General features: G+C 40.5%; 1 protein-coding gene across 1 annotated transcript in view; it reads right to left on the minus strand.

Annotated features, from left to right (window-relative positions):
* The window catches only part of OLFML2A (olfactomedin like 2A), a 68050-nt gene that overhangs the window by 16033 nt on the left and 25943 nt on the right, over positions 1-26074 (minus strand). Inside the window, exons 2-5 of the mRNA XM_075835502.1 lie at positions 20418-20681; positions 11192-11299; positions 7300-7473; positions 5915-6167 (exon numbers count right to left, since the gene is read on the minus strand). Coding sequence (XP_075691617.1) covers positions 5915-6167; positions 7300-7473; positions 11192-11299; positions 20418-20681 — 799 coding nt within the window. The remainder of the gene's footprint in view (positions 1-5914; positions 6168-7299; positions 7474-11191; positions 11300-20417; positions 20682-26074) is intronic.

Raw genomic sequence — 26074 nt, forward strand, 5'->3', positions numbered from 1 at the left:
GCATATCCTAGTGATATGCAATTACATTCTAAGATGCGAAAACCCCTTTAAGTAGTTGTTGATTTCTAAATAACCTATTAGACGTTATTGATGATTCTCCCTGGATATGCAATGGTAAAAAAAAAGATTACAATGCAAATTAAAGTGAACATGAACATGTTTTGTATGGATGGAGGGGTGGGCCCTCAGAATAATTTCCTCTTATGGGCCCCAGTCTGAAACTGCAATGGATGATGGAAGGGAAAATGGAAAATGTAATGCGAATTGCTTGATTATACCTGCTCCAAGTATTAAAGATATTTTCATTTTCATTGCATTTTATGAAGGATTCAATAGCATTGTGGGACACCAGGTTAAACCTGCCGGGGAAACTGCATGCTTTTATTCATGTTGGCAATACATATATATATATCTTTGTTTCTCATTTTACTAACATTAACAATCCTAAAATGCACCATGATGTTAAGAAGTTATTTTGCTTGGATGATGTTCAGCAGCTGACCATGGAGAGCATGGAGAGTCTAAAAATCTAAAAAAAATGTAGGCATGTACACTGCGTCAGGTCAAGAGCCAAAGTATGTGAGAATTAGACAAGGTCATCCAAATTCCAAGAAAACATCAACAAAGAAGATAAATGTTGTTATTATTGGTATTAATTCAATATATATGTGACATTAATAATGATTTGCATATTTTAAGAAGGGGACCCCTTTTGAGAGTATAATAGAAATATCACCTGCAAAATCATTTTGATTGAAGTTTGTTGATATTAGAATATTATTCTCATTTTCATAACCTACAACTTACAACTTATATTAATACAAGGTAAACATGAATTATTTGTGCAAACAAAATATGCACATCATTGGGTCATATCACTGCAGTGATTGTAAAGAATTCCTTAAAGGGATTTTTCCAGTTTGGAAGATCCATTGTCACTTGACCTATTTTAAGTTAATAGAGGGGGGGGGGGGGGTCTCGTTTAGGATTCTTATCTTGTGACCATAGTGGAGAGAGGTTATAAAGAGCATCTCTCGTTCTGAAGGATCTGTTCTGTATTACACAGACCACCCAGTGATTTGAATGGGCACGTTTCCCAATGCCAATTTTTCTAACAGATTACAGATGATCACTAGGGGGAAAACACTTTGTGATCAACTTATTGCCAAAGGACCCTTATATCAAGTAGGGATTGTCCAAAGCGGAGAACCCCATTAAAAAGTTCTTCCGGACAACCACCATAGATTGCCGTGAAAAATGCATTTTAGCACTTGTATAGAGTCATAATAGGCCACATAAAGCAGTCTATGTGCTTATTCTGCAAATAGAGGCATATAGAGGTTTTTCCTGTTGGATTGCATATGAATTAAACAGAAGAAAAATTGTGCCATTCTTCATTGGACCAAACGGGTAATAGCAGCTATGAAACAGTAACCTTCTGTTCCACTCTACAAGGAGAAGGTCTGTCTAGACATTGTTTGTGGTCAATGAAAAACTTCTAATTTCTAATAAGATTCTCATACCAAATTCCTTAAAGGGAACCTGTCACCAGCATTTCACCTATTAAACCAGCAATACCTGGTGGCAGTGGGTGAAAAATCATTTATATGTAACCTATAATTGTCTTCTTAGTCATCTCTGAACCTTTAGTATTCAGTTTTTTAGTGTTCCTGCACTGAATGCTAATGAGCATAAAAGAGTCATATCTTCATCTGAAAAGAGTCATAAATTAATTTCTCAAGCCTTTCCGAGTTAACCCCGCCTCCTTACTTTTAATTGATAGCTCCACGTCTACCCCCCAGCACACACAAAATCCTGTGCTTGCACATCGATGTCCTATTCTGGCACCTGCGCACAAAGGGACACTAGATTATTACCATAAAGGGCGCAAAACGTTTGCATGCCATTATTTACAGTCGGGGGAGGAGTTTAAGAGAGGTGATAATGGCAATGTACTTTTGACAGCAGCGGCCAGCGAGGGGCGAGTAGAGTTCAATATGTGAAATGCTGGTGACATGTTCCCTTTAAGATCTTGGACCTGTGGATCAGTCTGGCCCATCCAAATTAGGACCCGTCTTACTCTCCTGCCCTTCAGACACCCAATCATACTTTTTTTCCTGCAGAATCCTTACCACTTATTCCATGTCTTCATCATTCTCCTCCCTCGTCTTTTCTTGTTTTTGCTATTTTTCCATTCTTGCTTTTTTTTTTAATCTATGTTTGGCCATACCAGACTGGCACCCTATTCCCTCTTCCCTTGTAATCCCATTGTCGCTTCCCACGATAATAGGGTTTTCCTCACCCTCTCAACCTCTCATAATACAACCTACCTACTTGGCCACTCTCGTATATATCTATGTGATCACAAGGCTCTTAGGAATATCTCAGCTGTTATCTTTAACGTTTTTTTATTGGCTTATGTCATTTAGTCCGTCTATATTTTACTACAAAATATTCTATTCTGCTGTGTTTTTCTCTCATTTTTAGTAAAAAAAATCCAAAAATTTATTTTTCCGATCTTCCAGATTACATTTTGTACCTGTCCCCTGAAAACTTCATGCACTCCAGCAGAATTTCAGACACTTTTATTTGTGGGCCAGACCTATAGCACTGTTCATCCTGATCTCCCAGCTACATGAAAAGAATGTCAGAGCGATATAGACCTTTGGAGACAAAGAGCAGTAGGACGTTGGGAGAAGAGGTGGGGGAATATGATGCTGCACAACAATGAAAGTTTATATTCTAGTTGGATTAGTAGTGAGCTGGGTGGGCGCTGTATCGGCAGCCATTGGTGGTTGTTACTGTTATCCACAGACAGCAGAAGACGAAGATAACGCAGAAATGTTGGACAAGGATATTAAAGTCTGTGATTTTTTATTGAAAATGCTCTTCAAAGTGACACTCTCTAAAAAGACAAACGTGCATGTTTTCGCTGAAAGATGTGGCTCGTTCTTCTTGAGTGCCACTGTAAGCTATAGGATATTCTGGTGTTAAGACCATGCTTTCAAAGCTTGTGCTGGAGCAATTGGGCAATGGGGGTTATCACTTACTTCAGGCTACTACACAAGTACTTTAAAAATTCAATCCATTTTTTAGATGGTGTTCAAGTTAGGCTCCCACCTAAGTCTTCTAACTTCAGCTCTGAACTTCCAGATAAGTGCATAACAGGTTAACTATCTTGTACATCCTACTCATCCTTCTCTATTCTCGTTATGTATCTCCATGCAGCCACCCACTTACTGTCAGCATACAGTGGAGGCGGCAGACCCTATTTTCCAGTAAGATCTCAAATCAGATAGACCACTGACAGACAATAGACGATATAAAGTAAAATGCTTGAAACAGCTGACCAGAGCTCTGGAAAAAACATCTGGGAATTTGAAGAACTACCACCCCCTGAATAATCACAATGGAGGTTATCATTAATGAGCTATGCACATAAACTCCCTCTGTTTTACACATGACATTTTTAATATTTAGAGTTTAACTCTAAGTGACTGCCAATGGCTTGGAACTAACTTGTACATCTCTGTGTAAGCCATCAACAAGCCGTGTACTGTACTTGTCTCTAATAGACTCCTCTATTATTCCTATTGTATTTTCAGACATCAAGCCTAAGATGTAAAGTAAGTCTCATCTATTGCCAATAACCCTCACTGATTTATGTATATATATATATATATATATATATATATATATATACAGTGAAGGAAATAAGTATTTGATCCCTTGCTGATTTTGTAAGTTTGACCACTGTCAAATACATGAACAGTCTAGAATTTTTAGGCTAGGTTAGTTTTACCAGTGAGAGATAGATTATATATATATTAAAAAAAAAAAAAAAATCACATTGTCAAAATTATATATATTTATTTGCATTGTGCACAGAGAAATAAGTATTTGATCCCCTACCAACCATTAAGAGTTCAGCCTCCTCCAGACCAGTTACACGCTCCAAATCAACTTGGTGCCTGCATTAAAGACAGCTCTTACATGGTCACCTGTATAAAAGACTCCTGTCCACAGACTCAATTAATCAGTCTGACTCTAACCTCTACAACATGGGCAAGACCAAAGAGCTTTCTAAGGATGTCAGGGACAAGATCATAGACCTGCACAAGGCTGGAATGGACTACAAAACCATAAGTAAGACGCTGGGTGAGAAGGAGACAACTGTTGGTGCAATAGTAAGAAAATGGAAGACATACAAAATGACTGTCAATCGACATCGATCTGGGGCTCCATGCAAAATCTCACCTCGTGGGGTATCCTTGATCCTGAGGAAGGTGAGAGCTCAGCCGAAAACTACACGGGGGGAACTTGTTAATGATCTCAAGGCAGCTGGGAGCACAGTCACCAAGAAAACCATTGGTAACACATTACGCCGTAATGGATTAAAATCCTGCAGTGCCCGCAAGGTCCCCCTGCTCAAGAAGGCACATGTACAGGCCCATCTGAAGTTTGCAAATGAACATCTGGATGATTCTGAGAGTGATTGGGAGAAGGTGCTGTGGTCAGATGAGACTAAAATTGAGCTCTTTGGCATTAACTCTACTCGCCGTGTTTGGAGGAAGAGAAATGCTGCCTATGACCCAAAGAACACTGTCCCCACTGTCAAGCATGGAGGTGGAAACATTATGTTTTGGGGGTGTTTCTCTGCTAAGGGCACAGGACTACTTCACCGCATCAATGGGAGAATGGATGGAGCCATGTACCGTCAAATCCTGAGTGACAGCCTCCTTCCCTCCACCGGTACATTAAAAATGGCTCGTGGCTGGGTCTTCCAGCACGACAATGACCCGAAACATACAGCCAAGGCAACAAAGGAGTGGCTCAAAAAGAAGCACATTAAGGTCATGGAGTGTCCTAGCCAGTCTCCAGACCTTAATCCCATCGAAAACGTATGGAGGGAGCTCAAGATCCGAGTTGCCAAGAGACAGCCTCGAAATCTTAATGATTTACAGATGATCTGCAAAGAGGAGTGGGCCAAAATTCCATCTAACATGTGTGCAAACCTCATCATCAACTACAAAAAACGTCTGACTACTGTGCTTGCCAACAAGGGTTTTGCCACCAAGTATTAAGTCTTGTTTGCCAAAGGGATCAAATACTTATTTCTCTGTGCACAATGCAAATAAATATATATAATTGTGACTATGTGATTTTCTTTTTTTTTTCTTATATAATCTATCTCTCACTGGTAAAATTAACCTAGCCTAAAAATTCTAGACTGTTCATGTCTTTGACAGTGGGCAAACTTACAAAATCAGCAAGGGATCAAATACTTATTTCCTTCACTGTATATATATATATATATATATATATATATATATATATATATATGCTTTTATTCTATGGGATTTTGTAACATCATACAACATAACAGGTGGACAAGCAATAGGGTAAACTATCTAACTATGGCTATGGCTATGATGATCTATGACCAAAAGTGATATCCAGATATTGAGCTCATTGGACTGTTTGCCGAGATAGAAGTACTATCCATTACCGTGCACAGTACCCTCTACTGCAATATTGATTGTTTTTTATTGTTGTTACATCATTTACGTGCATCTGACTACTCACTACATACCAACCTTGGCAAACAGGCACTAGGTCAGGAAGATATGGTGCTTTTCCCAGGGAAATTATATTTTTTTTTTTTGCTTGCCTTGGGTTCTTCATTGAATAAGATGATCAATCTGGAATACTGGAGATTTGTCTCGAGTTTCTACTATCAGCCGGATGTCTCTTTCAAACATTTACTACTCTTTGACCAAAAGCTTCTAATATTGTTTTACCAAAAGTCAAAATTTTGGTGGCCATTCTGAACGGTTATACTGCCGAGTGACGAGATTTCATTTCTTATTTCCACAAAATAATGTGTTTGAACTCATCAGAATAGGACACGTACCTCTATTGCTCGCAAGAGTGTCTATCTCTTCGTTCCTTGTAGCTTTGTAGTAGGTGACTCCTCGTATGACCACCGGCTGTTGATGTACGGGAGATCTAGGTCTTGGTGTAGGTTGAGGCAAGGCTGGTTTAGATTTCTTAGGTTTCTCAGATTTTTGTGGTTTCTCCTTCGTGACCTTAGATTGTGACTTTTCCCCAGAATTTTTCTTGTTGTTTGGAAATTTAACATCTTTTACTTTGGCTCCTGCTGTGTCCTGAAGGAGAATAACTTGAATGTTTAAAATGTATTTATCGTTATACAAACACACTAGCCTAAAGAGGTTTTGAATACTTCACCAACAAACAGTTACTTCACATTTAATTTAAATAAGATTTATAGGTTAAAGGTGTGATAAAACAACCATGTTAACATTTAAGTGCACAACTTACAGAGAACCAGTCACAAAGACAGACTGCCCCCATAGACCTCACTATAATGACTAGCTGATGGGACTCTTGACAAGCTTAAAGACCCACTGGCAAGCAAATCCTTAGCCTACTCCAGGCACCTATCTATTACGTTTACTAAACAGACCCCATGCACACTGCTGTATTACATCTCAATACAAGTTCAGAGTTGTACGGCATCCATAGACGTCTATTGGCCCATAGCGTACCTGTCTGGGATTGTAACAGAATTCAAGAGGAAAAAAATGGTGGCATGTTTCATTCAATGCAGTATTACGAGATATTCTCCCCATATGCATTGTTTCTAGAGGAGAATTCTCCATAACCCGGTACTGAATAGAGGCACCATATGACGGCACACAGAGGCTCTCCCATGTGCATGAGGCCTTACTCCCATTAGTCCATTAAAGGTTTTCCTATTATCGATATTTATCACCTATCCACTTCACTTTCTATGGGGCTGCCAGAGATAGTGCTCGGCCAGGTAAGCCCATTTTTGGGTTCGATGGGGGTTCCAGTGATCGGACTCCCATCGATCAGATATTTATCAGCAATCCTGTGGATAGGTGATATAGAGCAATTATGAGAAAACACCATTAATTGTCACGGCTTCCTTAGTAGTACCTTTGTAAGTCCTTTTTGGTCTGCTGCCTCTTATTGATTATTCTCTTTCGTTACTTATATAGCTGTACAGACATTGCAGCTATTCATATAGGTCCCTGTCCCCAAATAGAGATCAAAATCTAATTTCTTATGGCCAATTTACCAATTTTTGGGAGTGTGGGAAGAAACTGGAATTCCTAGAAAAAACCCACGCAAACATGGAGAGAACATACAAACCCCATGCAGATGCAGTCATACCCAGGACACCAGTGCTGCAAGATAACAGTGCTAACCATGAGCCACTGTGCTGGCCACCCTCTTCTTATAATGAATTACCTGTACTTTTTCTGGGGCATCTTTTTGAAGCAGTTGATAGCCCAGGTTGGAAATCTCCTTCTTGATACTCATCATAATGTCAGAATAATTGTCATACTTCTTCATCTGATTCGAGAGGTTGACGACACTTTCCCTCATGAAGTCATTTTCCCGGGTTAAGTTTGTTTTTATTGTCTAGAATCATGAAAAAGAAAAGGGTTTGTTATAAAGGTAATACTTAATCTGATACTTCCATCTTATGTGGTTCCTGCTTCTTTGATGCTTAATTGTAGGATTCTCACTGCAGTGTGATCTCAGGACTAGCAGGATATGGTGACTGTATATGTAGCTGTTTCTCTAGTCTCTCTGGAGATCTACCATACTGTTTGCATTTATCATGTGTGCTCCATATGTGCAAAGGAATGACATTTTGCATTAGGCAAATACTAGAAGTTTTTCCAAATGTTTGCTTTTGAACTTTTTGTAGAACTTATTATTTTATGTGTTTGTTACAATAAAGCGAAATAGAGAACAACTGTATATTGTACCACTCCAATGCCCATAGGCACATGTAGCAAAGCGGAGTTTATAGTTTAGTGATATCATTGTGATGTCATATTGTTATATGTGGTTTTCTATAGGAATGCAGGTAAACCTACTGCAGTATCTCAACTCAGTGTGTTATATAATAAATTATGAATGCAGAAATAGATAAAATAAATAATCTGAATTAAAATAAAATAACCAAATTGAAAAAAAAAACATTGGATCAATTACAGATATGCGATGTTACCATAACACGGGAAAGCGTAAAATGTTTAAATAAAGAGTTTGCTTTGACCGCTGCTTTTAATGGCGTATAATTTCCATACAAATATAAGGGGAAATATATTTTTGGTATCTGTAGCATAGAAAATCCTTGTGATGGCAGGCTGCCATTTTCAAGTGTATTTATTAATAATGGATCTGTAAGACTTTGTTCATATCTGTGTTGTGGCTTCTGTCTATAATGGAAGCCACTATGCTGTAATGGATCTGTCATACAAAGGACAACAGCGGCGGTTGACAGACCCCATTGAATTATAATGGAGTCTGCCGAAGAGTCTGTTGTTTTTACGGAAAAATAGCGTTGCATGTAGCACTATTTTTTCCATCACATGTGACAGAATCTGCAACGTAGGCTCCTGATGAAGCCTACAATACAGATGTGAACAGAGCCTTATGGCCCTTTCAGACAGGCCAAATATCGGGCAAACACTAATTCATAGAACGCTCGTTGCCGATAGTTGCCTGTGTCCAGCTGATCGTATTGTTTAATAATGTATGGGGACGAGTGATCGGAGTAACGAGCGCTCATCCCCATACTAGCTCCTTGTGAAAGAAGTAAATGAGCGCCAATCAATGAAGAGAAGCCGTGTAAAGGGATATTCAGGCAAGCAAAGGGACTTTAAAGTTCCATGCAGTCTCATAGTTTCATAATATATACTATAAAGTTGAAGCTTCAATGAAACTTCAGTTTAAATGTGTATGTGTGTGTCAAGCTGTGGATTGTGTGTGTTTTGTTGCTCTAATGCATCTAAAATAAAGAAACAACTTTTTGAATATTCTTGATTAAAAATACAGTACTATTTTGTGTCTACAGCTGCTGGACTGAGCTATGTGTCTCCATGGTAATAGACTACAAACAAACCCTGTGTAATCTAAACCGGCAGTCATGTGTTATTCATTTCCAATTGCCCCCTCTAATACTGCCTGTATGTTAGCAAAAAGAGGTAGCAGAGGACTGCAGGATCAGACTACACAGAGTTTGATTGTCGTCTGTAACCATGGAGACACATAGGTTTGCATAAGAGCCAAAGGCGCAACTTGAAGCACCTGGACCTCAGTGCAAAATCTGTGGAGGTTAAAAAGTTGCGTTATTTTTTATTTTAGAAGCAATAAAAATGGCTGCAATAGCTACCATATCCTGCAGACATAATATGTAGTTCAAGTAAAACATTATTCCTCTTGTCATACAAACCCAATTTAGTCATACAAACCCACTTTTGCCAAAAATGATTATACTTAAATCAAACACCATAAGCAATATGTCCCATGCATGAGTACCCTTCTTTAACATGGCCGGCTATTTTCTTTACTGTATATGCACTCAAGGTACCCAATAATTTTTCTCTGCATGGCGCTTTTAATGATATCTTACTCTTAAACACTATGAGCGTGCACAGTCAGATTGCATACAATTCGGATACTCCTCTTTTTGCCAGGCCACCCAGTCGTAAGAACGTCAGCAGCGTCAGGACTAATTCAAGTGTGAGATTGGTACTGGTGGGAAATTGCAGCTGGCAGGACAGCAGAGAGCCAGAGACCTTCACATTCATCAGTCAGACAGGCACACATACCCAGCGTGTGCAGCCCCGAGAGTCAAGAGCGGTGGTCGGAGGATACTCATTGGCACAGTAAGTCATTGTCTGTTTGAGGTTCCCAGACCACGCTCAAGTCATGGCCCTAAAATAACGTCCACTTTTTCCTCTGTTAAGGTGTATTTACATATGCCGGTTTTGGGGCATTTTCTTCCCATGCAATTTCCACAGAATTGCAGCAAAAAAAACACCACAAAACACGCACGTGTAAATAAGCCTGACTCTTATTTTTGGGTGAGAAAGTCGGCAACCCTAGCAGCCTATCCAGTAATTTTCTTATCTATAATATTGCTCTTTGATGATCACAGTTTTAAGGAGATGCAACGCTCGACCGCAGGGACTGAAACATGTTCACCACCTGTGTAATCGTGTCATAAAGCTTTGTTTATAAAAGGTGGAGAAAGGGTTACAAAAATTCTTGCACATGGTGACTACCTCTCACAGTAACTAGAAACAAGACAAAAAACACTTTTTCTGAGTAAACTGTAAAAGACAAACACTTAGGAGCCAGCACATTGCAATAAGGTAATGGCCGGACACAGGCTGAAAGCTTTAGGGGTAGGCCGGCATTACCGGGGTACAGGAAGGAAAGGGTTAACATTTTCTAGGGAGGAGTAGGTGGGTGAGCTGGGGCTGGAAAGGGGGGTGGCTTTAAGGGGCAGGGTCAGGGGCTATATAGAGTGTGAGCGGGAGATTTTAGCGCCATTATTGAGCAGACAGCAGAGTAGATTTGTTCCGCCCCACTCCCTATTTTTTTGTGTTTCTATTGTCTCATGCAGGTTTTCCGGTTTTGCTCTTTCTTTTTCTCTTTTTTCGCAGGTGAATGGACGTTGGTGTGCTTGGTGGTGTGGAGTTGCGGCGGTTTTGTTTGCGGATCGGGGGTCCTTGGAGTTGGTGGTAAATTGGTGTGGGGGGGATTCATCGTGGGTATGGTCCCCGCACTGAGCAAATTATACAATTGCTCAGTGGTCTGGCTTATTTTGGGCTCCTGCTGGGTGGTGTCCCGGGGAGTGGTTTACATTCATGACAAGCCAACTGTGGTTTTATAACGGTGCTCCTAAGCCTGTGGGGAGACGGCTTGGGGTAAATATATTATATATTTTGTCAGTTTGGCGCCAGATTTTGTAGCTCCAAGGACTCCCCTTCATCATTGTTTTTCATTTATGCAAATGATTGTATATTTTATTTATGTTTGTTAATAAAATGGCTGCTGTGGCCGAATGTATACAACCTGATGTCTCGGTGTGTTTTTTGGATGGGTAAGTTCGGCTCACAAGGGGCCATTGTAGCAGTTAGAGGAATATTAAGGATACTGACTGAACGAACTCTGTAATCCCATGGTCATGACTTGTATTAAATTGCTCCAGAAATTTCTGTTACTTACCTGGAGACTGCTCGTGATATACAGTATAACCTATATAACATACGTGTCCACATATTACACATCAGACCAGTGGTCTGATGGAAAATACAGACCACAGCTGTAACCCTACCTCTTCCAGAGTGGTCATCTGTGCCACCACTTTATTGATGTAGGAATGCACTTTCATCAGGTCCATGCTGTACAAGGTTCCTTCCAGGAGGTCCACCATGGACTGCAGCTGAGAAAGGAAGGCAAACATGACAGTTTTAAACATATTCATCCATCATCCCAGCTAAGAAATGGTATCAGAACAAAACAACAATGCATCAACCATGAAATAATACATTTCTTATTCACAAGCCTCGTACATATGTTAAAGCCATGTGCTTTGTGCCTGTATACCCGGAACATACATTCCCTATGGTTCTGTATGATGGACCAATGCTTCAAAAGGAGAATACCTGCACAATACGGAATGCACTAAAAAAACAATTGTATGCCTCCAGATGAAATTAGAAGTACGAGGTTCAGAATGGGTCCATAGCAGTCTAAGGGTGCAGCATTACAGATCAGTGCAACAAAAATCCATAATACGGCCGTATCGAGCCCATATAAAATACTTTCTAAATATTTGGGGAGATTTGTCTAGATGGAAAATACATATTTACAATAATTTTAAAGAGTAGGTTCTCATTCGAATTTCATTTTACTGAGTACATCTAGACATAATCTACATCTAACATTTACATTTAACAAAACTAGCGCAAGGGAAAAGTGAAGAAGTTTTCCATAGAAACCAGTTGAATTGTCCCTTTCCTTTTTCAAAAAGATGCTCTTGAGATCACTGGCAAACGACTGATTTTGCCAGGGAAATACTCAACCAGCTATGCATTTCCCAGGCAGTGGCATTCCCCTTGGAGTTGAATGGCGAGTCCGCCAGAGCAAGAGTCATTACCTGGAAGTGGCTTTCCACTCTGGATCAAATAAACGGGCACCCCCTCTATGACATCCATATAGTATGTCCTAATAGAATATATGGGCAGGGGCTGTCCTCATGGGACCACCCCTTTGAAGTTAGGTAAATATGCAACCGAAAGAGACTTATTCTCCACCAATGTGGCTACACTGCTAGGTGGGCAATAAAGGAGGTGTCCTGTCAGAGAATAAAGATAGATGGATCCACTCACAGTCGTTGCACATGGGCCCTTTGCTGGTGTGTGGACGCCTCATATTTTAGTATTTAAGCCCCCTTTGCAAATTGTTAATGATTAATAGGGTTAAAAATAACATCAATGGTACACCCCCTATGTACTATAGCACCCTTGGTCTTTAAACCCAGCAACGTTCACTTTGTATAAATAGTCAATCGATCAATATGTCTTTAAAAACAAGCAATGCTCTAAGAAATATATTAAAAACCTGAAGTTCTAATCCATATTTTTTTTTGGGCCTATAAAGAGTAGTCACAGTATCTGTTTTCTTTCCAGTTCCATCACAAGTTCCAGCTCTGCCACTTATCTAATGTGGAAGATGTAGAAAGAGTAAAAAGGAACTTCTCTCATGTATTTTCCAGCTCACAACATTTAGTGAGAGCTTATGACATTTGCCACACTGATTTCAAAGCCTTCTTTGTAGAGTCCAAACATTATATGGTTATTACGATGCAGAGGAATTAATCACTGTGCTAAGACTAAGGGGTATCGCGTATAATATTGTCACTGTCTTTGTATTTTGGCAAAGTACGCCAAGCAGGGATAAACTTTGGGATGATCATATCAAAGGGGCTGCGCAGGATTACAAAGAAAAGAGTCTGGTTTTTTTTTCCCAGAACCAGCGCCACTCCATGGGCTGTGTACGGTATTGCAGCTCAGTTTGAATGGAGATGAGCTGCAATGCCAGGCACAACCCATGAAAAAAGTGGCGCTGTTTCTGGGTAAAAGGCAGACCTTTTTTTCGTACCCGTGGACAACCCCTACATACAGTTAGGTCCAGAATTATTAGGACAGTGACACAAGTTTTGGCATTTTAGCTGTTTACCAAAACATATTGAATGTACAGTTATATAATCAATATGGGATTAAAGTGCAGACTCTAAGCTTTAATTTGAGGGTATTCACATCCTAATTTGAGGAAGGGTTTAGGAATTACAGCTCTTTAATATGTAGCTGCCTCTTTTTCAAGGAACCAAATGTAGTTGGACAATTATCTCAAAAACTATTTAATGGGCTGCATGGGCTATTCCCTCATTAATCCATCATCAATTAAGCAGGTAAAAGGTCTGGAGTTGATTCCAGGTGTGGCATTTGCATTTGGAAGCTGTTGCTGTGAACCCACAACATGAGGTCAAAGAAGCTCTCAATGCAAGTGAAACAGAACATCGATAGGCTGAAAAAAAATTAAGAAATCCATCAGAGAGAGAGCACAAATGTTAGGAGTGGCCAAAACAGATTGGTAAATTCTTGAAAAAAAGGAGCGCACTGGTGATCTCGTAAACACCAAAAGGCATGGACATCCACAGAAGACAACAGTGGTGGATGATCGCAGAATCCTTTCCATCGTGTAGAAAAACCCCTTCACAACATCTACCAAGTGAAGAACACTCTCCTGGAAGTAGGTGTATCAGTATCTATGTCTACCATAAAGAGAAGAATTCATGAGATCAAATACAGAGGGTTCCCCACAAGGTGCAAACCATTAATCAGCCTCAAAAATAGAACGGCCAGATTAGACTTTGCCAAACAACATGTAAAGAAAGCGCCCAGTTCTGGAACAGCATGAAACGAAGATCAACCTGTACCAGAATGATAAGAGGAAGAAAGTATGGAGAGGGCTTGGAGCGGCTCATGATCCAAAACACACCTCATCCTCTGTAAAACATGGTGGAGGCAGTGTGATGGCATGGTGGGGACAGTGTGATGGCATGGGCATGCATGGCTGCCAAAGGCACTGGGTCACTAGTGTGTATTGAAGATAAGACTGAAGACCGAAGCAGCCAGATGAATTCTGAAGTGTTCAGGGATTTACTTTCTGCTCAGATTCATCCAAATGCAGCAAGGTTGATTGGACGTCACTTCACAATACAGATGGGCAATGACCCAGAACAGACTGTGGAAGCAACCCAGGAGTTTGTTAAGGCAAAGAAGTGTAATATTCTGTAATGGGCAAGTCAATCACCAGATCTCAACCCGATCGAGCTGCATTTCACTTGCTTAAAACAAAACTTAAGGCAGAAAGACCCGCAAACAAGCAACATTTGAAGACGGCTGCAGTAAAGGCCTGGCAAAGCATCATAAAGGAGGAAACCCAGTGTTTGGTGATATCCATGGGTTCCAGACTTCAGGCAGTCATTGCCTTCAAAGGATTCTCTACAAAGTATTAAAAAACAACCATTTTATTTATGGTAATGTTAATTTGTCCGATTACATTTGAGCCCCTGAAATAAGGAGGCTGTGTAGAAAAATGGATTCAATTCCTAAACGTTTCACAGCTATATATATATATATATATATATATATATATATATATATATATATATAGCTTACATATGCATTAGCCTTTTGAATCAATCTCAATGAATACATTAAATATGAGTAGCAGTCATCTGCAATTTCCAATTATTGAATTATTAATGTTATAGGGCAATCAGTACCCAAAAATATCAATGGGCCGTGACCGTAGAAATTTGCTGAACATTTGCTTTCATTGCCTGAGTAGCACTACATCAACGTATACTTTAGAGAAAGAGCTACACATTTGTAATTGTCAGTAAATAATATTGAGTATCCTTCAGACACTGTAATAATTCTGGGCTTTATTGATCCATTAATGGAAACAGAGCACAGTTACTTGAATGGAAGCTCAATAAATACTGGAAGTTTAATCAGCAATATACAATAACATTTACGGCTTTTCCATTATACTAATTGGAAAGTTAACTTTAGTATTTTATCGTTTATTGACAAAAACATAAAGTATTTTTTATCTGTTGGGGTTAGTGGGATAAAGGAGACAACACTTCTTCTCCCTCGGATTCAAGGCTGCATGCCCCAAATTATGACAGCAGTCACCTGCGTAATGTCATTAGAGTGTATAGTAAAAACAGCCGGCAGGGAATGGGCTTCTCCCTGCTGCCAAACACACAGGATGGTAGGGCAAGGTCCGCAGCTGGACCTGCTGGAGGTAGTAGTGTGTTCTGCGTATGTGTGTTATGTGTTTTATTAACTTCCTTCTAAAATTCCTGTGTACACCATTGGTGGTGTCTCCTTTAGTAACTAGGGCAGGCTGTATTCTGTAGGAATTGGCAAGCCTGAAGACCATATAAATGCCAGGGGCAAGAAATAACTCAAAGGTTAAATGGTCTCTTGTAAAGTCCTTGAGCAATCAGGAGGGCTTTCTGAAGGAAGAACATCTTGCCACATACACTCATTGGCATTATGTGGCACACTATAGGGGGATGTTTAGTGCAAGCATTGTATCCACTAGTTTAAACTTAAGGCTCTATTACACTGGCCAATTTCAGCTGATGCAACAAGCGCCGATCAAAGAGACAGCTCGTTGATCGGCGTTCGTTTACTCCTGTCACAAGGCGCTATGTATGGGGACGAGCGGTCATTACTTCGATCGCTCGTCCCCATACATTATTATCATGTCGGCAGCGCGTCTCCATGTTTACACATGGAGATGTGCTGCTGATAACGATTATTTTTCCGTTTGCTCGTACATCGGCTGATCGCTGCCTTGTTTACAGGGCAAATATATTTGACTGCTCGTTTGCCCGATAATTGCCCATGTGAACAATTGTGCTCTATGCATTAACCCATTTCTTGAAAGGGTGATCCTAAAATATTACATTTCCTTTAGCTAAGAATAAAAGAAATTAAACATTGTTCTGACCTAATAGACTGGAAAAAAAGAGAAGTAAATAAAAAAAAATGATAAGAGCTGCTCCAACCAGATTTGAAGATCAATGAAATTTAGACTAATGTGCTAGACCAGCAATACCCAACTGGCAGCTCTCATGGGCCTGCTGTGCATCCCGGGCCCCAGGGAAAGGCAGTTTCATAAAGTGCAGTGCATATGCCAGGTTATTGATCAGACAGCAGCACTCTTGTCTACCAAGTACTCTGTTTAATAATAGAGAACATAAAAGCTGCCAACTGTCTATCTGTTATGAGGGCAATGTGGTATCGTTCCCACCTCAAAAAGTTGTGAGTTGCTTGTCTATGTCTGTATGTTTATTTATGGGTATCTACATATGGCATTGTGTATACAGTATGGCCATACTTCAGTATACGTTCCGTCCATATGTATATTGTTAAAAACAAAAACACATCCTGGAAGCTCAGTTTTGCAAATGTTTTATTTTTTCCTCTGCTGGACAAATTTATTTGGACCAAAAATATATATGGGGAAAACACGGACCATGACATTCGCATAAGTGAGTCATATGCGTGTGTGGCCTGCCTAGCCCCAGCTGAATGCTATGTGTGGCCACCGCTGAGCTCCACTATGGCATTCCTCCCAACCATCCCGTATTCAGCGGGACAGTCCCGGATTCCAGACGGCCGGGGGTATGTCCCGCTGTCAACTGTATCTGCGTCCTCAGGATGCAGATACCGTTGAACCCAATTCTGAAGCAGGGAACCATCAACTCCCTGCTCCAGGATTAGTTCAGAGCAGAGGAGCAGAGGGAGCTCCTCCACTCGCCGAGGATTCCCCAGGCACAGCACTACTTTAAGCGCTGTGCTGGGGGAAGCCCTTGACCTCACTGTTCATATATGGACAGTGATGTCAGTGGCTACTCCTTGAGCCTAATCCCCATTGCCGATGATCTGGCCAGGGATTCCGCTCCTAGAGGAAACGCCTGAGGTCACTGTCCATATATGGCATTGATGTTAGGGGCTCCTCCTCGAGTGGAATCCCCGGCCAGAGTCGGCAACGGGGATTCCGCTCAAGGAGTAGCCACTGATGTCTCTGTCCTATATTTGCAGTCACAGGTGTTCTTACACCTGCATACACGTTTTGTATCATTTTGTTGGAATGTGCTGTTCAAACTTTTGTTGTGTTTATGTGATTCATATATGTGGGATTAGTGACTCCTCCATTTTTGTTCCTGCACTCCGCTCATTCTGCCCTGGGTGATTTTAATTAGTTTAATGCTGGTTCCTACCATCCCCAGATATATATGTAGGCTTAGTCCCAGTTCTGGGTGTATGTGCAGTGTAGGCCCCCACCTTATAGAGGTTGCCTTGTCGTGGCAGGTGGGCAAACACTTTTTGATCAAAATGTGCACTAAGAACCTCCCTTTTGTAAGTAGATTTAGCATGTAATGCATATTTATTTATATTTAGCAGTTTAGGTTACATTAGTGTTCGCAGTGTGCTGTCGCCATTTTTTTGTCTTCCATATATGGACAGTGACATCAGGGCTTCCCTCTAGGAGCTGAATCCCCGGCCTATGCTCTGGCTGGGGATTCCGCACTTAGAGGGAGTACCAATGGCGGTATCTACAGGGGGTGGCGGTATCTTCAAGGGGGTTGTGGCACTAACTACACGGACACTGTGACACTATATGTGGGCACTATCCACAGTGGACACTGTGGTGCTATTAACATGGGCACTGTGTCACTATCTACAAGGGCACTGGCACTAGTGGCAGCTAAGGGGCATTATACTGTATAACGGCAGCTAAGGGGGCATTATACTGTATGGGGCAGCTATGGAGGCATTATACTATATGGGGCAGCTATGGAGGCATTATACTGTATGGGGCAGCTCCATGGAGGCATTATACTGTATGGGGGCATCTGTGTGGGCATTATACTGCATGGGGGCATCTGTATGGGCATTATACTTCATGGGAGAATCTGTGTGGGCATTATATTGTATGGGGGCATCTGTGTTGTCTTTATACTGTATGGGTGCATCTATGGGGCAATATACTGTATGTTGGCAGCTATGGGGGCATTATACTGTATGGTGGCAGCTATGGGGGCATTATACTGTATGGTGGCAGCTATCAGGGCATTATACAGTGTGGGGGCAGCTGTTTGGTATTATACTCTGTGAGAGGCACTATGGGAGCATGATACTGTGTGGGCTGAACCAGGTGTGTATGAGTGGGGATTGGGTGGGATTAGGGGAGTAGCTTCCCTCCCTATTTGTGATACTTGAAAGTTGGGAGGTATGCTATAGTATATAGCCAAAGTACTGTATATTCTACAAAAAAAGTGGCAACCACTTAGTAGCCATCATCTTTGTGTTTCACACCTAATGAGTTAACACTGGTGCGGTAAGTGTTTATATTCTTTATTCACACATTCATCTGCAATAAGTAATGAACTTGAATCAAACATGGAGATTAGGACCTTCCTTCTCCTAGCAACCTGGTGTGCACTAAAATTAGTGTCCCACCAGAAACACTCCCCTGAGCTAGATGGTCCCAGTATAGTGTAATATTACAGGACCTGTCTATTGCTATAATGACACCTATTAACATAAGAATTTTAAGGGGGTGGGTGATTCTCTTTATCTTTCCTATCGTTCTCACATATGGAAGGTTATTATAATACACCTTATTTTCAGAAGGAAAAACGATGGTGGGAAAGCAAACTTGGGGTTGTATGTTTTCCACTCGGGTAAAGATTAAATCCAGTTACATTTAAACAAGTGACTGTAGTGTTTATCGTCCCGGCGTAATATTTTGAAAGATAAAATAAGAGAAGCCTTAGGGAGTTTGCATAGAAAATAGAAATTTCTCAGTTGCATGGGATAAACTGACCATCCCACAGCTCAGGCATTTTCCCATGACTTCCTTTGATAGGGATATAAATAGCTGGTAAAAATATACATAACTTATTTTCCACCGACAACGCCTGGGGCTGCTATTGATTATCATTTTCAATTTTGTATAACAATATGAGCCTACCTAAAAGTAATGTTAAAGAACATTTCCCATAAAAAAAAAAAAAAAAAAAAAGTTAGGTTTTCGTGTTTAGTCTATTAATAATCTATTCTGCAATTTCTATCTTATCTATGTATCTTATGCTAAGTGACAAACACTAATGGCAACTATTAGAGTGCCCATAGGGGTTTTTACACACCTTTTTCATAGACCCTTGATGGAATATAGGAGCTACGAGGTGCTACGAGCATCAGTATGATGGTGACCATTGCAGCTTGTAAACCAGTGTCAAATACCCATATAGGCAAACATGGTTTTTGTAGTAAGAGAAGAGGCGTAAGTTTGGGCTCCTTAACACTAATGCAAAATCTGTAAAAGGGACCACCACCTACCATGTCCAATTTATAATACTTGGGTCTTCCTATGCGGCAGAAGGACTTTGGTGCCCCTCAGGAACTAGAGCCCACAAGCAATGGCTACCTCTGTACCACCTTTAGCTGCAACGCTGAGTAAGAGCATTGCAAGTAGTCCAGTAGTCTATGAACGTAATAAAAAAATACTATATACCCCTCTTTCTTACCTCCCCAATACCTAGTAAAGCACATGAGCAATAGAAAAGGGTCTGCCTTAAATTGTTCAGAAGGTATTTTTTATAGACTGCATACACAGAAGAAAGGGTTTATTAAACCCTTTGATGGAACGTATCCTTGTTCATAGAGCATTCAATGTAAACAGATGGTATTCTATGGTTGCTTGGCAAAGGCTTCATTACATCTAAGACTCTCAACTTGGGTTGCCAACCATCCTTTCTTTCACAGACAGTCTGGGAAAAATCAAGGTCATTAGGGTCCTGTCTGTGATGGTTGCTCTATACAATTTACATAGACATCCTAAACAGGACCATAATGGCCTAATTTCTCACAGATTGTGAATGAATCTTCGATGGTTGGGACCCCTACATCACCAGCAATGAAAAACCTAGAGATTCCTTAGTTTAGGAGGACATTCTGTTGATGTCAGTGGATGTACGTCTTTCCGGTACCATAGAAGAATTATTGTTCTCTCTTTCCGACTCCTAAGAAGAGTACATAGAGGAGAGAGGTCTCTAAAGCATACCTAAAATGGGGATCTCTTCCTGATGTTAGTTCACCCCACCAGACCCACACCCCGGGACAGGGAGACTGCGAAAATGTCATCACTAACCCATTTTGCATACCTTCTAAGACAGAATGGTGACATGACCCTTGGGAACATTTTCTCTCCCTTTTTTCTGAAAGCACTAACGTGCCTGGTGAGATGGGAAACACTGTCCAGGTTCACATAACCCTTGAGGAAAGGGTATGGGGCAAGTCAACTGTGTCCCCCTCTTCAAGGGCTCCATATAAGCCACATAGGTTGTCCCTATGGAATATACTGTTAGTCCTTGAGCACATAGCGATAATGATGTGTCATACCTTAAATAGCTCAGGAGCCTGTTTCTTCATCTTCTCCATTTTCCACTCGTTTTCACAGGGATTAAGGGATGAGGGCGGAGCGGTACAGGAACACTTGCAATCTGACCCTGAACTGACGGTTTCCACTGTATAATAATCCTCCACACGCATATTGCCATCTTTAATACGGGCACAGGCCTCTTTACTTAGGGGTCTCATGATACATTTACAGCGACAGTCCGAGCCTTCTGAAATCATACGCACGTGGTCCGTATCTCCAAAAATCTAGAAAACAATTTTTTTTACAAATTAAGCAGGTTTATATATTATCATACGAATATGATCCGTCATATTATTTATAACACTGTTACATTGTAGGGTGAGCACTATGACTCAGTGGTTAGCACGGATGTCATCCAACATCGGGGACCTGGTTCCAAATCTGCTCAAGGACAACATCTGCATGGAGATGTATGTTCTCACATGTTTGTGTGGGTTTGCTCAGGATACTCTGGTTTCCTTCCACACTCCAAAAACAGACCGATAGGTTAATTGGGTTTCTATACAAATGGCCTCAGAGTATGTGCATGTAAGAAATAGGGAAATTAGGATGTGAGCCACATTGGGGACAGGGACTGTTGTTATTGATGACATGTAGGTTTCCTTGAATATATATAAAGCTAAACTACGAGAGAACTAACCATCATAAAATGCTAATATTGAAGATCACGGCTGTAGTAGAGGTGACTGTTTGCGTTGGTCCGTGGATGGGATTCATATATATGGCCCAATGTATAAATAGTACTTCATGGATATAAAAACACAATTCAAAAAGTTCCTCAATCACAGTCTCCAGGATCAGCACTTAGGGGCTATGCTGTAATACAATGTTAGAGCAAGTCTAATGCTTTACTCATTTAGCCATAATCATGTTTTATCATCATAGAACCCATTCAATAGAAGCATTAGCTTGAAAATTGACAAAATTGCGAGTGTTTTTTTTTAACTTGTTAATCTTATAGAGTACCCTTTGCCAAGCGCGATTGTGCATAAATTATGTCATTACAGTTATTTACTTCGATTTTGTGACCAATTAGTCCGTAGCATGAAACCGACTGGCAGCTGCGTTCATGATGAAGAACAGACAAGTAATGAGTGTCTAGTATCCCGTCTAAGCTGGACAATGGCATTATTTGTATTATGCCAACTTCCTGCACAATTCTGAACTTGTTCATCATGTAGGCAAAATCCATTATCAATGCTTCATCAAATTGACCATTGGGTTGTCAGTTTTTTCCGCTCTGTTTGGTTCTGATCTTGGACATTTTGTTTTGATGTGCTCAGCGTTCTTCAATACATACGAAAAGTGCAAAGAGTGTATGAGTTTTACATACAGTACAGATTTAAAGGGGATGTCCGGTTTCAACAAAAAAAGGTTATTCTTTGTAATAAAAACGTATACAATTTGCCAATATTTTTTCTGTATCAAATATTCACGGTTTTAAATATCTCTGCTTGCTGTAATTTAATGGTGTCATTGTTTACTTGTAGTGGATGAATATCTGTCTTGGTCATGTGATGGACACAAAGGTGCATGACTCATTATAAGACGAAACTTTGATAACTGTACAGTAATTGTAACATGCCGTACACCTGTGTGTCCGTCACATGACCAGGACCGATTTTCTATTGAATTACCGTGAAAAAACTTGAAAAATTGGCACAGAAAGCTTTTCTGTATGCAAATAACATACAGTGAAACCTCTTCTAAAGACCACCGCTCTATTCAGACCTGTAACAGATTTCAGATCTATCATATACTATCTACACTGGCCATCATCTTTGAGAGGACAATCCCTTTAGGAGAACATTTACAATGCAATTTTGTGTTCATCTCAAAGAAGTTTTAATGTATACAACTATATGCCAACCATATCCACTGGTCAATTATATGATAAAACACTATTTTGGCCTAAATTCGGCCTATAGAAACCTATGGGTAGGTCATAGGATACATTTGAATACTTTCTCTTACAAACTTATCCTTTAGATGTAGCCCATAAATGTAGTGTGAAAATATATATATATATATATATATATATATTTTTTTTTTTATATACTCACTCATATATACAGCACTTGGCTATGTAGTGCTGCAATTACATAGGAAGGAGCCAGAAGACATTTATCACTAGCAGATGTTTACTCCTTGGTGGTAATGACTTTAAGGCATTAAGAAAATAATCTATTTTCAAGTGTCTATTTTTTCTTCACTTTTTTGCTATTTAGATGAATTGCTCCCAGTCTCCTATTTTTCCCATTCAGAAACAGTGACTCAGCTTTTCCTGCCAGAAGTCAGCCGGTCTACATATCCCATGTTCATAACATAAAAATAAAAGCGCCACAATCTGTTAATTTAAGGGATTTCTCATTTTTCAAACCATGTGAAATGTCTCTCTGAGCCTATCTACCCAGGCCAAATGATACTGTATATATCTAGACCGCTTCTGCTCTTTGCCAGCTGTGGAAAACCATAGATGGCTTTGCATAGTACATGTGTTGCTACCACTTCATGGAAATACATTTTGGGAAAGCCATTCAATGTAATAAAGGAGTAAGAGTCTCAGCTCTCCACCCTGGTTCATAGTCCCAAGTGGGTGACCACTCTCAAAACTCTTTGGTGGCCAGATTGGGACAAGAGAGGGAAGAGATAGGAGACAATGTGGACTGTAGACTGTCTATGAGTTTCTGAGTGTTAATGGCATGTAGATTTCTGTATTTCTGACAGGTAGGCATGTCCTGAGGAGGCAGAGAATTTTTGATAGTAAAGGAGAGAAGGTTGTGATCAGAGAGCGGGAGAGGAGAGTTATTAAAGTCAGAAACTGAGCAGAGACGGAAGAAGACCAGGTCAAGCTTTATGCTGATAGGACGGCGTCAGAGGCTGTGAGGTAGCGCCACCTCAGGAGAATCACTGGTGTTAACACCCACTTGTCTAGTATAGACTCATTTGCATATTTAGAAAAAAGCTCATAACTTTTAAAATAATAAACGTTTTGGGACACAAATTTCACTAGCGTTATCAGTGTTACAGCGCCTATTAGATTAACTGGGAGATTGGGCATTACTAAACTAGTGACCGATCCCCTTTACGATAGCCTAGTAATGCCATCACATTCTTTTCCTAGCTGCAGCTGTCCTACCCATAAAATGCCTCAGCAGAACCGTTCTTAGTGTTCCTTTATCGTGCAAGGCTTTGCAACTGCAGGTTTTGACAAGTCCAAAGCATTGACAAATATTAGCTTTTAATAGGGTGGTTTTCTGTGAAATATGTGGTATGCATTGTGCGGAATTGTGTATTCAAGGTCACATAATACAACATACTTCAGTACTGGGAGACCGTGTTTGCTCTCTATGAAAAACTTGTATCTCCACTTCACTGGAATCCAGCAACACTTCAACTAAAAATGTTAAGCGCAATCATCTAACGGAGCCATTATATTAATTGTAGAAATCTTTCGTATTACCCAGGGAGTGGCAATAATGGGGTGAACCAAGGTAGCAATCTCAGGCTTCAAGATTTAAAGGGATTCTTTACTTTATACGAAATAATGCTCAATATGACGCACTATCTTTGACTAACATTGACTATCAAATGTGACAACTCTCATTTTAGCAGTAAAACTTGAAAATGTCAGCAAGCAGGCTGTGTGTTGCAATGCTGACTGTAATGATGGGCTCATTTTTAGTCGAATGATGTGTTCTGTGAAGATCCCGAAAAGCTTCACCGTTGCTCCAAACAGCTCAACCTTCTATACCCAGTTCATCCCTCTCTCCCTTTCTTCTTTGATTGACAGGGCCAGGCAGTGTAGAAGCCGTGTTCACGCCTGACCCCGTATTCCCCTGTGCATGCCGGTGCCTCGGCTTCTGAATCGGCGCATGCGGAGTACAACACTGATGATTCACCCGTCAAAATGGCTCTACTGCACATGCGCTGATTACGTCACACTACACCCAGACTCCCTTTGAAGGGGTTTCCAGAGACAAATCATTTTCCTTCCATTGCTGTTAGTTCCATTCGGCTTGCAATCTCAATTGAAGAGGATCGCAGTATGGCTGACAGCATGAGAGAGGTTTTTTCTATACACACTATGATGATGGCCTCTTCCTGGTTCACAAGCATGCAAGAGCAGACAGTCCAGCTGGTGACGCTCTAGCCGTATCTCCCGTCTATGATCATCCCCCCTCCCCATGAAATGGTATGGTTCCCAATCAGATTTTGCATTGGAGCTCAGGGAGCTTCAAGTTTTTGTCTTTTTTTATATATATAGTTTTACATTTAGCCAAGTGGCAATTCTCCTTCCATGTCCATTTAGCAGACACATCACATATGGCTTTCAACTTGTCCTTCTAAGCAGTGAAATAAATACCAGGCAGGTGTAGAATGTTCACCATGCGGTAAGCATGCAGCACAGATTCTCCTACACATGTTGGGTCTTCTGATGGCACCTATAAAAGGGAGTGTTGTTAGATTCCTCAGGCACTTCACGTGAAGGTGTGAGATAAGATTATTTACCTCACGGCCATGTGTACAAGGAGAAAAGGCTGAGCTGCAATCAGATCCCAAGATGTTATGAACTGCCTGGTAACTACATTCAGTGACTGTGTCCATGACCCACAAAAATAGTACAGCACACAACTTTTTTCTTTCCTAGGATCCATCCAGTCATATACTTTACTCAGCCCTAGCGCTGCTGTTTACAAGGTAGCGCAGGTAGCATACTACTGTGTCACCGATGGCGGGGAAGAATCCAGCCGAGAACTTCATGCCTCAAGCCGAAGTTCTTCTTTAATGCAGGCCGGTTATTATGACCAAACTAATTTCACCAAATGGGGGCAAATATTTTGGTTGCCTTCGATACATTACTCTATTCTAGAATATAATTGACAACAATACATATCACATACCAACATCAGTCACATGCAGACTTTCAGATCTATAAAAAATAACAAAAGAAACATCCAGTGAAACTAAATATAACTAAAACGATTTATTGGATCTTATAAATGACCAAGTATGGGACCCAAACCAAGATGAACAAAATCCTAACTACCTTTGATGTTGTTGTGTGACATTTATGGAACATATAAGGCATTTTGTACTTGTGGATACAATCTGCCTCTTGTTTTCTGACTTTTTACTTTATTGGGTTGAGAAGTGATGTCCAAAGAGATTACCTCCACTTTCCAAATGGCCTTTTAATCCTGAAAAGTTCCTGGTCTGCAAGAACCAATGGTAAATTCTAGAGATGAGCAGCTGTCATATGTAGAGGTGAAAGTGAACAGAATACCATTCACACCAGTTCTACCTTTCAATCCTTCTTAATATTGGTCATTAAAGCAGATCTGTTATCAGACTATGCTGTCCTACATAAGGGTAGCATAGTATACGGACAGATTAGGTCTCGTATGAGCCTAAACGGCTATGAGTCCAGTGTATTCTTTGAACGCTCTTATTAGCCAAACGGCACAACATTTTTCCTGCAGTTTTGGCTTATAGGAGAGCGGACCTGTCCTCATACTATGCTGCTCTTATATAGGACAGAGAGTCTGATGAAAAATTTATATTAAAATCTAGGAAGACTATGCTGTTTGACTGTAGAAATGTTGATTCTGCTCGA

This window comes from Rhinoderma darwinii, chromosome 8 (genome assembly GCF_050947455.1).
Source record: "Rhinoderma darwinii isolate aRhiDar2 chromosome 8, aRhiDar2.hap1, whole genome shotgun sequence".
NCBI classification, from domain to species: Eukaryota; Metazoa; Chordata; class Amphibia; order Anura; family Rhinodermatidae; genus Rhinoderma; species Rhinoderma darwinii.